The sequence below is a fragment of the Motacilla alba genome, chromosome 10 (genome assembly GCF_015832195.1).
Source record: "Motacilla alba alba isolate MOTALB_02 chromosome 10, Motacilla_alba_V1.0_pri, whole genome shotgun sequence".
Classification (NCBI taxonomy): domain Eukaryota; kingdom Metazoa; phylum Chordata; class Aves; order Passeriformes; family Motacillidae; genus Motacilla; species Motacilla alba.
The window spans coordinates 8026811-8040968 of NC_052025.1; the positions used below are offsets into that span (position 1 = coordinate 8026811).

A 14158-nucleotide genomic window follows, 5' to 3' on the forward strand; every position below is an offset into this window, starting at 1 on the left:
TTTAAAATCTCAGTTTATCCAGAAGAGTTATGTTGCCTATACACTACCATAGCTCTGTATTTCCAAAAATACTAAATTGCATATACAAAACAGCCACTTATATCTTCCCTATATTGATTTTAATTAAGCAAAAATTTAGTGAAAACAGTTCTCATTGGCTAGTTCTAATGAAGGGCAATATATAAACCTACAGATCAATGGAATGAAATTGAACTCAGCTTAAAAAATGAAAAGAATCAATGTATAAGCGAAACATATATAACCCCCAAAGCATTGATCCCAGACAGTACTGCATGTCTCTAGTTCAACCCTAAAGTCAGAACATTCTATCATGACAATTAAAAATGCTTTTTCATAATTTGTGCTTCCAAATTATGGCAGTCTCCAGTCTGCTACATCTTGAGAATATCAAAGTCTCTGAACCTCAGATGCACTTTCCCAGAATAGCTCATATTCCATGCTTGGTGGCTGCAGTCTCATGCAGGTGCTAAATCTCACCAGTCCTAAGGGGTGAATACATTCAGTTTTGTGCTGTGCATGCAGCAAGAAGACAGATCACACCATCTGTGGAGGGCTGTCCATGGGCCCTGCTTCACTAACCCTTAAGACAAAAGTTCTATTTGATTTTGGAAAAGATGTATTCTATTTAAACAGTATGCAAAGAGCTCATTTATTCTTACATTTTGTGCACTATCCTCCATCTATCCAAAGCTTTATTTTTAACAGTCCTTTCCCTGAAGAAAAAATGGGCAAGACAGATGCTGTATAAAGTCTATATAACTAATCTGGTCTGTCGGTGTTACATTGTTACACGAGAAGCTACAGTGGGTATGGTGAAAGAATGAGAACAGCTTCGTTCAGAGGATAATGTTCACAACTTCTATGAAAGAAGTGATATTCATATGCTTCCACAGAATAAAATATAATTGGTAATGAGGAATATCACTGCATCAAGACACAAAACACATCAGATGCTCTTTCTATCATGAAAGTTGGCCTGCTGCAGCCCAATTCATGATAGAGTATATTCTGATTTTTTTACTTCCTTCCATAATTTTTTTCCACTGGCCTATGTTTCATAACTCACTGACATGTAGGTTACAATTATGCTGTTTCTACAATATAAGTTACTATCCCCAACTTCTCAGAGGTATTAAACATCCTAGCTCCTGAAGCATGTGTTAGTCCTTTCCATACTGAGTGGAACACTATGTGATCACAGAGAAAACAAATCCTAACATTGCAAAGATCAGAGGATCAGTAAAAAACAAATTTAAAAGTCCCATTAGAGCTGTCTTGTTTCTTAAACTTATACTACAGTGACAACTTGACTGTTCTGAGTATATGTGCAAAAAAGAAAAAAAAAATAGGCAGAGGCCTGAAGTTTAGATCTTGCTTTCAAATCACAGAAGCATATTTGACTTGAAGATTTTGTCCTTGATTTGCTGTTCCTTTTATTAGAATAAATAATTTATTTTGATAGAAATTTCTCCTGTCTCACAGGATATTTAGAAGTGCCAGGAAGCCCCAGATATGCCTGTGAATCAGGTTTCTAACTACTAGAATGAGGATTTTATAACTTAAATAAATACCAGACCATGTTTTTCCTTCAAACTTGTCAAGTTTCTCATGTCATGTAAGAACTGTAGGTTGCCCCCACACTCCCACTGGGTGGTCTGGTATGGTCTGTCAGTGGCTGCAGTGCTTGCTGAGGCCATCATTCATGTTTCATCTGGATTGATAACCTGATACAGTTCAAACTACTCTCTCACAGTGTAATTTTTGCCTCCAAGGTAGATATAAAAATAGGGTTTCCAAAACTGGCTGAGAAGTAGAATTCTGAGCAATATTATACAATTGTGAAAATTTTATCAGAATGCTCTCCTGGGGATCTTCAGTTACCTCATTTCTAAAATAGGATTCAAATGGATGCAGGCCTGAATACTCCACTGAGACACTGCATGGCCATATATTTCTAAAAAGGAGTCATATTTTTGCAGTATTCCTGTGTATTCAAGTTATATTTCCCATTCATCTATTTTAACCCATTTCCTTTTCTGGGGTAAGCAGAGGGGAAGAGACTGTCTTACTTTTTCTCAACAGTTCTTACATGCTGCTTTTGTGTTAGGAGAAGCTTTTCTTTTAAAAAAATGTATCCAAAGCAACTCTGAACAGTTTTTCAATTTTTTTCCATCTAGAGCCTCTTCATCTTTTACTTCTGATGTCTCTACTTCTAAAAGACATGTTATTCCCTATGTTCACTCTTTCACTTACAAAACAACAGCAAAAACCAGAGAGAAGTCAGAGACACAAGCTCTCTCCCTTAATCTGTCCCAATTCCGTCCACTCCTGATTCTCTTTTCACATCTTACACAATCATTCATCTGTACTTTAGGGAACCTACTAATCCCCTTAGAGGAACTCTGTTCTTTATGCCTTTACTTTCTCCCTCACATTTGTATAAAAATAGAGCTAGAACAATTTTTAGGATAATTAACCCGCAATTACGCTTGTTTAATTTCAATGAAGAGACTGAAATGAATCACATATATGTATTTGTCTCAATGATATATTTTACAATTACTGTATTATTTGTACAGTCTGTCAGACAAAAGGTTGAGCTCTTATTAATGGAGCAACTTGGCACTATGACATAAAAATGGAGTAAACAGGAAAAGTGTTTTCTTTCCTCTATAGGGTAAGAACTTACTCCTTAATAAGGTCAATGCAACAGATAATTGAACAAAGAAATGCTTATTATCCAGGAATGAAATGATAACTTTATTAATTTCAAGTAAAGGAAGGAGTCAGAAGTCAATGAAATATCTTTCAGCTTCTGGTTATCACCAGGAGGTTTCTTTGTCACTTTTACTGGGTGGCCATAAATAGAATGGTACCTTTTATCAACAGACAAGCACATCTTAAGGTACAGAGCACCTTCTAGTACCTACCCTATTTTGGCTGAAAAACCAGATTTTTCCTGCTCCCCTTCAGAGCATTCAATTAAATGCAATTGCAGAAATCTCTATTAATTGTTTAGTCATAATACAGATGTAGGTTTCAATGTTAACTTTTGCAGAAGTCATCACAGCCAGACTATGCCGAGATTTTCTGCAACCTCTCTGTAAAATGGCTCCAAAGAGCTAAAAAATTTCCCCAGGGCTTCATCACGTCACATTTCAAGTGCTGCGAGGCCCGTTTCTCAGCTGTAATATGTGAAACATGTTCCTTTGCACTCTTTCCATATATTTCATGTTCAAACCCCAGCACTGCCTTCTTTTCATGTGTTTATCAATTGTTTCTCTCCTTTCTACTCATGTATCAACCTTAAGTTATTTGACTTGTCTTGGTTATTGATTGTACTTCCCTCATCTGCTACATCTTCAATTCTGAGAAGTCAAATCCCATGTCTGGGATACTGCTTTCCACCTCATACATTTTCAAGTCAGTCTGGCCAGTCAATTATAAATTCAGATAGGGTCTTTTTTGAAGTTCATTTTTTTCTTTTTTTACTATTACAAGCCTAAAAATCATATCTAAAAGAGCTTCAGCATAATTTGAACACCATGTGTGCCACGATACTCCCATACCATCAATACCATCACACTGAAAATTCCCTTCACTGATATGTCACGGAAATTTCCCTTCTATCCATTTATCTCTCATGTAGAATATTTGCTACTTAAAGTTTTGAGATGACTCATATGTCACCTGTTCTTAATGCTTCTAAACCAAAGGATTTTCTTTCCGTTATCAGAGCACTAAGTTTTTATCAAACTATGTCAATGCAATACTCTGTATAAAAATCTCTACCTAGATTCTATTTCAAATACAACTTCTGATTCAGGTGTATTTCTTATCCTTATTTTAATAAATCCATGATTCTTAATTTTTTTGGGGAAAGTAATTACTTACTGGTTCAAGATTGGTGTATATGCTGTTTTATCTTCATCTATAATGGTGACCATCAGAGTAATCAGCTGTGCCCAGAAATCCAAATTCTTTGTTGTTGGTCCCTGTTCCTCTTTAGGAACTTCTTGTTTCTTACTCTGTTAAAACAAGATTGAATATACCTTTATTAGAGAAAATACTATGGGAGTTCCACCTATAAATTATTCCTTGGTTGGGAAGAGTGACATACTAAGAATCTTGAGAAATTTTGGACCAAGACTGGCTAACCAACAGAGCAGAACTGTACTCGGCAGCGCACAAATATAAAGAACCATAGTGAAAAGATTGTCATGTCAGCAGAGGAGATCAATAGAGACTTGGTTTTTAGTGCATGCTCACACTGTAATTAGATACGTTATTAAATTCTTTGCTGTGCTGAGACTCAGCAAAGGTAGAATTGCCTGTTGAGGCAGAACTTTTATACCCAACACAATAAAGACTGAAAAAATCAATGCTGAGGAGTGTTTAATGTTTTGTTTTGAATTATATGCTGAAGGTATTCAGCTTAACAGCTGCTTATGATGTATGGTCTAAATGTAGAAGCAGTTGAATTTCCCTTTATTGAGAATTTTATATTCTTTAATTTTACTAAAATGTGCATTGACACACAGACTTTGTCTCTAAAATTTTTATTTATGAACTCTTAACTTAAAATTTCCTAGGCAAAAGTATTTTGCCTTCCTTTGCTTGGCAGAAGGATCAGATTCCTTATCAATGTCCAATAAATAACTTCATTGTAGGGGCGCAAATACGAAAATAAATATTTTTAATTCTGTATGGACACATACATGAATAATTTCTGCCTCACAGAACTATGCCTGCACATGCTCTTCTTCACTGCTGTGTGAGATTGAAAGGGGTCTCAGATAGTAAGTCAGATAATAAACATGCCTGTGATCCTGCAAGTTTAAACACATATTCCCTGTACTTCTCATTCCCAGTCCAACTATGACCACGTCAATGGACCTGGTACATTTTTGAATATGCCTAACACCATATTAGTGTCACAGTGAAGTAATTAAATGTTAATTTAACCCCAATTAACTTTTATCTATGAATAGCATTCAGAATGGCAGAAAGGGAATTTCAACAACACCTATTTGAAACTGTTTTTGTGGCCACTGTGGAATATTTTAGACAAGTATCATTAATCACACTGCTACATACTCAGATGAACTACAAAGGGTACCACCTCAGTGTCTAAAGCAACAGAGATAAAGCTCAGAAGCAGGTCAAAGGATGGTGGGTCTGGTGCCACCAACAATTAACAACTGTTCATGCAAGTGAGAGAGCTTTTCAAAACAGAAATGAACATTAGAGCATCAATGCCACTCATAAGAGCTTTCCCTGGTATACATTAGATTTTTACTAAAAAGACCTTGTTTCTACATCAAAGATGTATGTCTAATAGACCATTTTTTTTCTCAGAAGCTTGTTAAATAAAACCAACTGAAAGGCAGCTGTAGAAGACAAAGCCACCTCTCATGCAGCTCACCATCTTATCCAAGAACTCTATTTCACAGCAAGTGACATGTAGCTGAGACAGCTTTTCATGGCTGTGAATGTGAATCACAGAATGGAAAATTCACTTCTTTAACAGAGATAGCAAAAATTAACTGATTTACAAAGTAATAGTTACACAAGGAGGTCCTTTCTACAAAAATTCTCTGGAAAAGAAATATCTTTAAAATCTGTATGACATTTTCAAAAGTCCCAGAGAAGGTATTTTTAAAATAGTCTCACATTACAGATGTAGTTTTATGTCCTGAACAGAAAGTGCATACTCTGCCCACTCTAGCTGTTACTTCCATTCTTTATCCTAAAATCTACCTAGTGTGTTAGACATGCTCAGAATCATTCAAGCTCTTTTTGCCTTATTATTGTCAGCACTATTATTTGTTTTATGTACAGCAGATGCCTTTGTAGAAGCCTTATAGAATTATGGAATACTGAAATATGGCTCTGAGTTGGAAGGACCAGAGTCCAGCTCTTGGATTCCTGCACAGGGCAATGCCCAAAACCACACTGTGTGTTTGACAGTGCTATCCCAGCTCTGGCTTGGAGCAGTGCTGTTATAATGAGGTAAAACAATGGTGGAAATTTGATTTCAATTTAGGTTTTTTTTCCACTCTCATTGCATCCATTTGAAAGAAACTGTCAGTGAAAAAAAAAATTAGCTGATACACCTAATTAGTGCCACACTGGAACAAATACAGTCAGAAGAGATAGGAGACCCTAAATACTGCTTACTGTTGTAGAGGATGATAACAATGAGAATTTTTTAAAAATACAACTGAAAAGGTCAAGAGGAACATAAATTCTTGATATAGCAAGATGACAAAACGATTAATTAGACTGATGCTAGTAGTGGTTCGTAATTTTAAAATAGGTGAGTTTTTGAAGTTTCCTCTCTTCTGTTTTTGTTTGATACAGCACTGAACAAGCTCAAATCACAGACTGCTCTTCCAGTAACCAAGAGACTTTTCCGAATACTGATATGAACCAAAGTTTGCCAATTAGCAGAATCACTTTCTTTTCCATGAGCTTTTTCACATAGGAAAAGTTATTTAAAATATCTTGACTTCCTGTAACATCACTTTGGAAGGTAATGCTGCCCACATGCACAGAACTATGAAATGCCATAAGATGTCCTGTGCTTAAAAGCTCAATAAGTGACTGGCCAAAGGCACAACAATGATATTCCTAAGGGGCTTCTGCTGGCAACAAGCAATAAGAGCAGATGGTATCTCACCAAAAAGACAGGTTTTTATACTCTCATATTAACTGACTTAGGTACTTGTCTTTAGGATCACCCTACAGTGGTAGCAAACACCTTATAAGAAAAGTGTCTTTAAAGAGAAGACTTACTATTCACTTAAGATTCACAAATACAGTAAGTACTGGAGATTCTCTGTGGGTTTTTTAAATGCAACATCCAAAGTAGGGGATAACTCTGTTTTTTGCCACAGAAGACATCAAAATCAGAAAGAGTAAGTGTGTAAGAAGAATTTTTCATAGGATATGAATTGAAATAAATTATTTGCACTGAATCATGTTTTTTCTCAATTGCCTTCTACTGTCAATTTCCTAGTCACCTGTATTCATATGCAAGCAACGGATCATGCAGCACAGAGCCTCCAAAATCATTACTGGTGCTTTGATACCCTCTTAAAAAGAAAAATAAAATGTAGAGGGAGTTTTCTGAATTTAGTGGAAAAAAAAAAGGCTAACTGTTGACAAACAAACATTTTGTGCTCTAGAAAAGTGGCTGAGACTGGAGAAAGCAATCTGAGACCCAGTGTGGAGCAAGATTAAAATCTACATCTCTATTACACTGAGACAGATCTGTAAAGCCTGGTCTGAGAAACAGAGGGCTTTCAACTTCTCCCATCACTGATTTTACCAGATGAATGTCTGGTTTAATTTTCTTTGTTTTTATTTTGTTATGTTCTGTGAAATCAATACCCATTATTATCTATGTGACTTTGATAAATTGAATTCTATGATATCAGAATGTTATATATTGCTGTCTGCTGCAAGCCCCAAGCTAGGTTTCAGAATATAAAATTTTCTGTATAAATAATGATACAGTGGAAACTCAATGGAAAACAACACTGTAGCCTTGATCAGCACAAGGCTGCAGAGGGCAATTTTAGAGACCAGTTTTAGATAATGAAATATTAATTTTAACACTTCTTCCATATTTTAAATGGCATATTTATTACTTATGTTACATATAATATTACTTAATGTAGAATCACCAGCAAATATACAATATGCACTATATATGTACACATATGTAGATATTCACATATTACACCTACCTATTTTTAGAATTTTATATCATTTTAATGATATTTTTAATAGCTAAAAGAATGAAAATTTGGCCTTACAGAACTTACTCAACAGAGCCTAAAGCCAGAAACCACTTGCAGACATGCATTCAAAACCTGTGCAGTGCTGCTGCACAGTAACTAACTCCTAAACCATTAACTTATTTGAAACTGAAACCCTATTTGAAGAATCATCATAGAATAAAAGAATGGTTTGGGTTGGAAGCGATGTCAAAGATCATCTTTTTCATTCCTCTTGCTCTGGGCAGGGACACCTTCCACTAGACCACATTGCTCAGAGTCCCATTCAAACTGGCCATGAACACTTTCAGGGATGGGGCACCCACACCTTCTCCAGGCAACTTTATGTATTCTCCAGTACCAACTGAAGTGGAACAGAATTCTTTTGGATTAATTCTCATCAAGAATCGTCAGCCTTTTCCTTCAAGGACTGGCAGGTGAACGGAGCTGGTTTAACTGGTCTATCTGTTTAGGGCAGTGTAACGTGCATAGTTCCTCTGCAGTGGCCAGCCACGTGATACTGTGGCTTTGATCTGACCCACTCACTGAGACGTGTTCTGCTTCTGCAGGGAGTAAGTGGAGACCAAAGAAGACTCCTCACTTATTGCAAGCTCTTTGACTTTCTAACCAGTGTTCTCAGACAAGCTACTAAGAAGAAATTATATCTGTAAGATCTGATCTTCTTCTGACAGAGAATTCTCAGAATGGGGTTGGGAATGCCACAGCACAAAATGCATCCTTTTGTTCTGAAGAAATTTACCAAATGTTTTTCTATTACTGTGGTTAACATGCTGTCCATCAAACACAATGCTGCAACGCAAGAAGAGATCTCTAAGTACCCTCTGTATGCCAGATTTGAAAAGTCAGAACCTTTTCAGTGAATTTAAAGCAATATGGAAATATAACAAAGGGCCTCACAAGAATTACTACTTGACACTGAAATTTGCATGCCTAAAAAACAGAACTCTGTGTAGTAAGCAGCTTTTACTACTGCACTTTATTTCTCAATTCATACTTCTGAATGTGCTTGAAAACCACACATCACAGTCATGCTTCAACTCTTGCAGTATTTCTGTAAGAAATAAATAATCTAAAAAAAATTTTTTTTGTCATTTCTACTAAAGAGAGAAAACTTTCAGAAACAATGGAAAAGTGACCAGGGACTCACCACTGAGTAAAGCAAAACTGAGCCAGCTCCCAAAGCATAGGCCCACCCACATGCTCATCCACAGCTTCGATTCCCAGAGCTGAGATGTTTTTAGCTCATAATCAACCCAGCCCAAGGTTCTGTACCCCTGTGAGAGATGAATGGCAAGGGCAGAGTACTGTGCTGCTGCAGCTGTATCACCCCTGGCTCCTGAACGAGTCAACTGCTCTTTGCCACCTCCTGTCCGCACCAAGCTGCGCTGTGACCACATGCAGAGCTGAGATAAGACTCAAGTAAAGGTCCCTAACATCAGGTAGAATATCAGGCCTGTTCTGATGAGCTGCTGTCAAATATAAAGTACTCCAGTGTTTTATTCCAGTATATTGGTGCTATCAGTCATGAAATTATTTGTACTGATCAAGAGCTCTTCAGATAACATGAATGGTATGGTCTGTATTTCATTGGTGTCACTCAGTGGAGAAGACTGCAAAAAGAATTATTGAAGGGACTTCAGTCACTGTGAGCACCAGCCAGGATTTCAAAATTTGTTTTCTCAAGAAAACAGAAAGAGTGACATATCTGTAAATTGAGTCAGAAAGCTATCAAAGTGCTTCCTAAACTACTTCTCCAGGATATTTTTTTTTTTATCATAGGGTAGCTAAGCACTTCACTCAGATAACCATTAATTAAAAAGAGAAAATACTGCATGTGCTGCATAAGGAGCTAGACAGTTCATCAGAGGGCTTTGTCTCCAACAATGAGGATAGCAATATACATGTCAGTAAGACTGTCAAGCTATCATGTTTTACTGTCTGATGTAGTCATTGGTTTTTTGCCATCAGCTGTTCTTTGTATTCTGGTGTGGAACTGTAGTATGACATTTTTGCATGCTGTTAGTATTTGCAATGCTTCACCCCAGGAAATATCCTCAGGGGTGATATTTTGCTGCAAGACATTAGCTTTTTAATGGTGATTGCCTGCCTGACACAAAGGTAGAGAGTGATAAAAAGAGGAATTGGAGACTGCTGAGCATATTTTGTGATTTACTTATTGTGTTTATAGTGGCAAATATCCAAAAACTCCAGTTCAAGCCCCTCACTTTTAAGTAATTGCTCTATTTTCACCCCAAAATTAAACAATCCCACACAATGAGACCTGAAGCATATTTTCATGAAATACTGTGGCAGGCATCTCTGAGAATTTCAGGTTGCAGCCAAAAGCAATTGCAGAAGGTGCTTACCCTGAGTTAAGCACAGATACACCCTGAGTGTGCAGGGGCCTCAGCAGGACAACATCTGCCAGTCCTTCCCCTGAGTGAGAGCAGGTGCTGACCTACATAAGAACCATTCCTTGTTGCTTTGGGGCTCATTGATCTCAGTGCTCAGGCTCACAGCTCAGAGCTCAGCTGTGCAGCTAAAACACGAACCTCCTGTGTGCAGAACCACGCTAGGATGAGCCCCCTTCCTCTGAGGAGAGGGGACCTCAGCTGATGGGGAGAGAGCAGAGATAAGGGAAGGGTTCTGAGGAAGGCTTAACGGTGGAATTTGGTCTAATCTAAGTGGCTTGGACACAATGCTAATGAAATTTTAATTACGATACTGGCTACTGCTTCATTATTATAACAGTGGAATCACAAGGCAGTCACCTGGATTCACTGGAAAGCCTCCAGTGCTATAGGTTCAAACAAGCTGCATACTCAAGTGTTCCTAAAACCAAATGCACTTTTGGATATACTGATTGGAAACCATAAGAGGATCATGCTGAACAAAGTCTCCTTGTACAACTCAAGAGCTGATGCAGAATTCAGGTAGTCTTTTGAATTAATTTTACTCATCTCTCTATTAAAGGTAGACCAGTTATATTTCCCAGAATTGTCTCCCACTTTCTGGGAAAGAAAGTTTTACTGTCTGGCATTAAGATTATATGTGACTGTTGCTTGAATTTATTTTTATGTGATTTGCTGTTAGAAATAAATTATTTTGAATGCAATCTATTTATTTTAAATTTTGCATTTTACACTTCTTCACTAAAGTTTCTTGCACTGCTTTGTGATTTTAACTGTACAGAAAATTGTCTGCTCAAAGTTTTAATATAAAACTGCCCCTGCTGGAAATCTTGTGAAGGAGAACTCAAGAGGTGCAGAAATACAGTAAAATGCAGTTAACTCAGTTTTCCAACAGAGTGAATACTTGTAGATTTTTTTTATTTATTTCAGGACTTCTTATTTCTCCACCATTAAGTAGAGTTGCATGAGAGAAAAATATAACAACATTGCCTGTTTTGCCTCAAATATAATTTGAGGGAGAGAACCCTTACTTAAGCAAGTTTACATTCTCTACCAAGCAGAAAAGCTGTAATATCTCTGCACTTTGAAACCATATTTTAAAAGAGACAGACTAAATGACTGTATGGATCCTCATAAAAAAAGTTGTGAATTTTCTGAATACAGAGAAGCTTTTGCAGTTGCCACAATGTTTTGCAGAGGTAAGACTTCATCACTTTTAGCTGTTTACTGAGCACTGGAATCTACTGATAAACTGCAGGCTTATGTAATACCCAGTCTAGCAGCAGTTCATATTATATTTACCAGACAAGATCAAATTGCTGCAGAGTAAATGTTAGCGAGAAAACAGAACAGTTTATGACGTAAATAGATGTGATGCCTGAAGCTGCTCCTTCCACTAATTTATGCTCCTACTCAGCTTACAGTATAATCTGTTGTAGGATAAACACACATCAGCACTAAGTGTGGAGTGCTTATTGGTGCTGGTGAGAATTTCTTACATTCAAAGCTACAGTTAACTTTTCTCACATAATAGGAATCCAATGTGAGAAAATAAATTCTCATTTCAGAAACGTTGAACAACAAATATCACCTTTCCTAAAACACAGGAATTCATATTCTAGATTTAAGAGAAATCTCTTTCACTTAAATAAACAAATGAATTAATACAAATAAATTTCATTTGCAGTCTTATATCATTAGTATGAGTGTTCTTATTAATTACACACACACACACAAAAGTGCATTTGCCAAAGAACTTAGTTAATTCTGTTCAAGGCTGGAATAGTCACAGAACTACCATTTTTTCAGTGTACCATCCAGAAAGCAAATACAAGGTACAGATGGTAATATGATAAGGAAGTGATGTTCCTTTAAGACCGTAATTAATTCTAGCATTACTTATGAAATGACCATATTATTGTAAAAAATAAAGAGTATTCTCAAGGATTTTGCATGACATTTGGAACACAACAAATGCTATAATTACTTTGCACTGATAGCTCAACCTGATAGACTAATATTAAGAAATCCTCTGCTTTCTTAAAACAGTTACTAAAGCTTGGATCCAAGTATGCATCATAGGTACTAAAATATAAGGCTGGAAGGACTATACCATGCTCACCAAATCATTTTTTTTTCTAAAGCTACAGAAGTGAAATGTTAGATTTTAAATAACTATTTTCCTGTTACAGATCTTAAATGAACTGTAATCAATCAAATGTCCTCTTCTCCAAAACCACTGGACAATTTCACAGTCATGTCTAACTTGATGACTACATTATGGTCATGTGTCCATTTTGAAACTCATGTTAAACATTTTAGAGTTCAATGCTCTCTGTGGGTGTATATATGGTATGTTGCTCCTCCATGCATAAATAAAATGAAAATCTGAGTGCTTTGATATGAAGGAGCACCAGAAGACTTTCTGTTTACTAAAGGAAAACTAACAATAATGATTGAGCAATAGCACAGAAGAAGTTCATTTTGACCTTACCTGATCCACTAACTGGGAGTAGAGATCATAGCAATTGTCAAAAATGTATTTATAAGTTGAATCCAGGCAGGCTTTTACACAGTCTTTCACCACAGTACTGGCTCGAGGGGGGCTCTGCAATTCCAGGACCTAATTAAATATTTCATAAATGGGAGAATGTCAGAATTAGAGTGAACACAAATATCCAGGTGTTGAATGGAGTTCTATTATATAGGATGAAAAGTGTTCAAACAAAGCAATGATAAAAATAATTAAAACTGTGTTGAATTAAGGTGGATTTAGTTCAAAGATAGATTAAAACACATGCAATTAGACTTTATCACAAAGTTTTATTTAAATTAAAATACTTATATGATGAAAGAGGCATGCGTGCCCAAGAGTTTACATCTTTACAGCTGAGGGTTTATATTTTATCAGTTTTTTAATATTTAGGAAATAATTAAACTGTATAATATGTGCTTTCCTTTGAATAAGAATATCAGCCAAATAGCAGTTATTTATTTAAAGCAAAGGGTTCATCTTTTTACTCCATTTCAGGATACATTAATTCAAACTTTAACTTAATGGATTATTTTAATTCTGTTTATGTAGTTGCCTAATGCAATGGAATAACATACTAAAGGTTGCTTTGTGTTTTTCTTTTTTCATTCAGTAATATTAATGTGTACCATTCCATTCCAAAAATATTTCCATGCTTGACCTCTTAGATGTCAACCTTTGGAGAGACTGAGGCAAATAGTTAACAGACCTATTTTGCTGTTGGACTTGTGATTTTATTATATCAGTAGAAAACCCTTTTTCTATATGACTCCTAAGGAGTTCAGCTAAGTATGCTTTATGTGACTTGACTTTAAACTAAGTAAAAAGGTAATTTTTTTTTTAATGTTAGGAAATTGATTTGTGCAAGTAGAGGACAATACCTTCATCCGAAAAAAAGTAATGCTGGTAAGCAGATCCACAGTTGATTTCAGATCCTGGAGTCTTTCAGAATTGCTGGCAGGAAAATTATCCTGGTGAATCAGGGAAAGAGGAATCACGCAAAATTTGAGTTACAGCTAAAATCCTTGAACAACTAGTTAAAAACCCTCAAAGAAAACATAAAGTGCTGCTTGGAAGGATTAGAGATGTTCACGTTACCCAAATTCTGCCTGTGAGGTAGTTAAGGATGAGTATCCCTTGGACATGAGTAGGAACACCTTTGATAATTCTCCTGCACTTGTAATATGAATAATTCAAAATATTGTGATATTTCTAAAACATGGATGGAATAAAAAATGTTACAAGAAGTCTGGGAACTGCTGCTAATGAAAATAATTTACGGGTTTTACATGGCACATATATCATTTGTAGGCATAAATGCAGTAGCAAGCTTAATGTAGAAATAATATATTAAAATTTTGCTACGATCTCTGGGTTAACAGAGTGAT

General features: G+C 36.1%; 1 protein-coding gene across 10 annotated transcripts in view; it reads right to left on the minus strand.

Annotated features, from left to right (window-relative positions):
- Positions 1–14158, minus strand: part of UNC13C (unc-13 homolog C) — a 158911-nt gene that overhangs the window by 51074 nt on the left and 93679 nt on the right. For all 10 annotated transcript variants that reach the window (XM_038147216.1, XM_038147211.1, XM_038147212.1 and 7 more), the window contains 3 exons: positions 13652–13741; positions 12732–12860; positions 3916–4049 (listed from right to left, as the gene is read on the minus strand). In XM_038147216.1, the coding sequence (XP_038003144.1) occupies positions 3916–4049; positions 12732–12860; positions 13652–13741 (353 nt within the window). The remainder of the gene's footprint in view (positions 1–3915; positions 4050–12731; positions 12861–13651; positions 13742–14158) is intronic.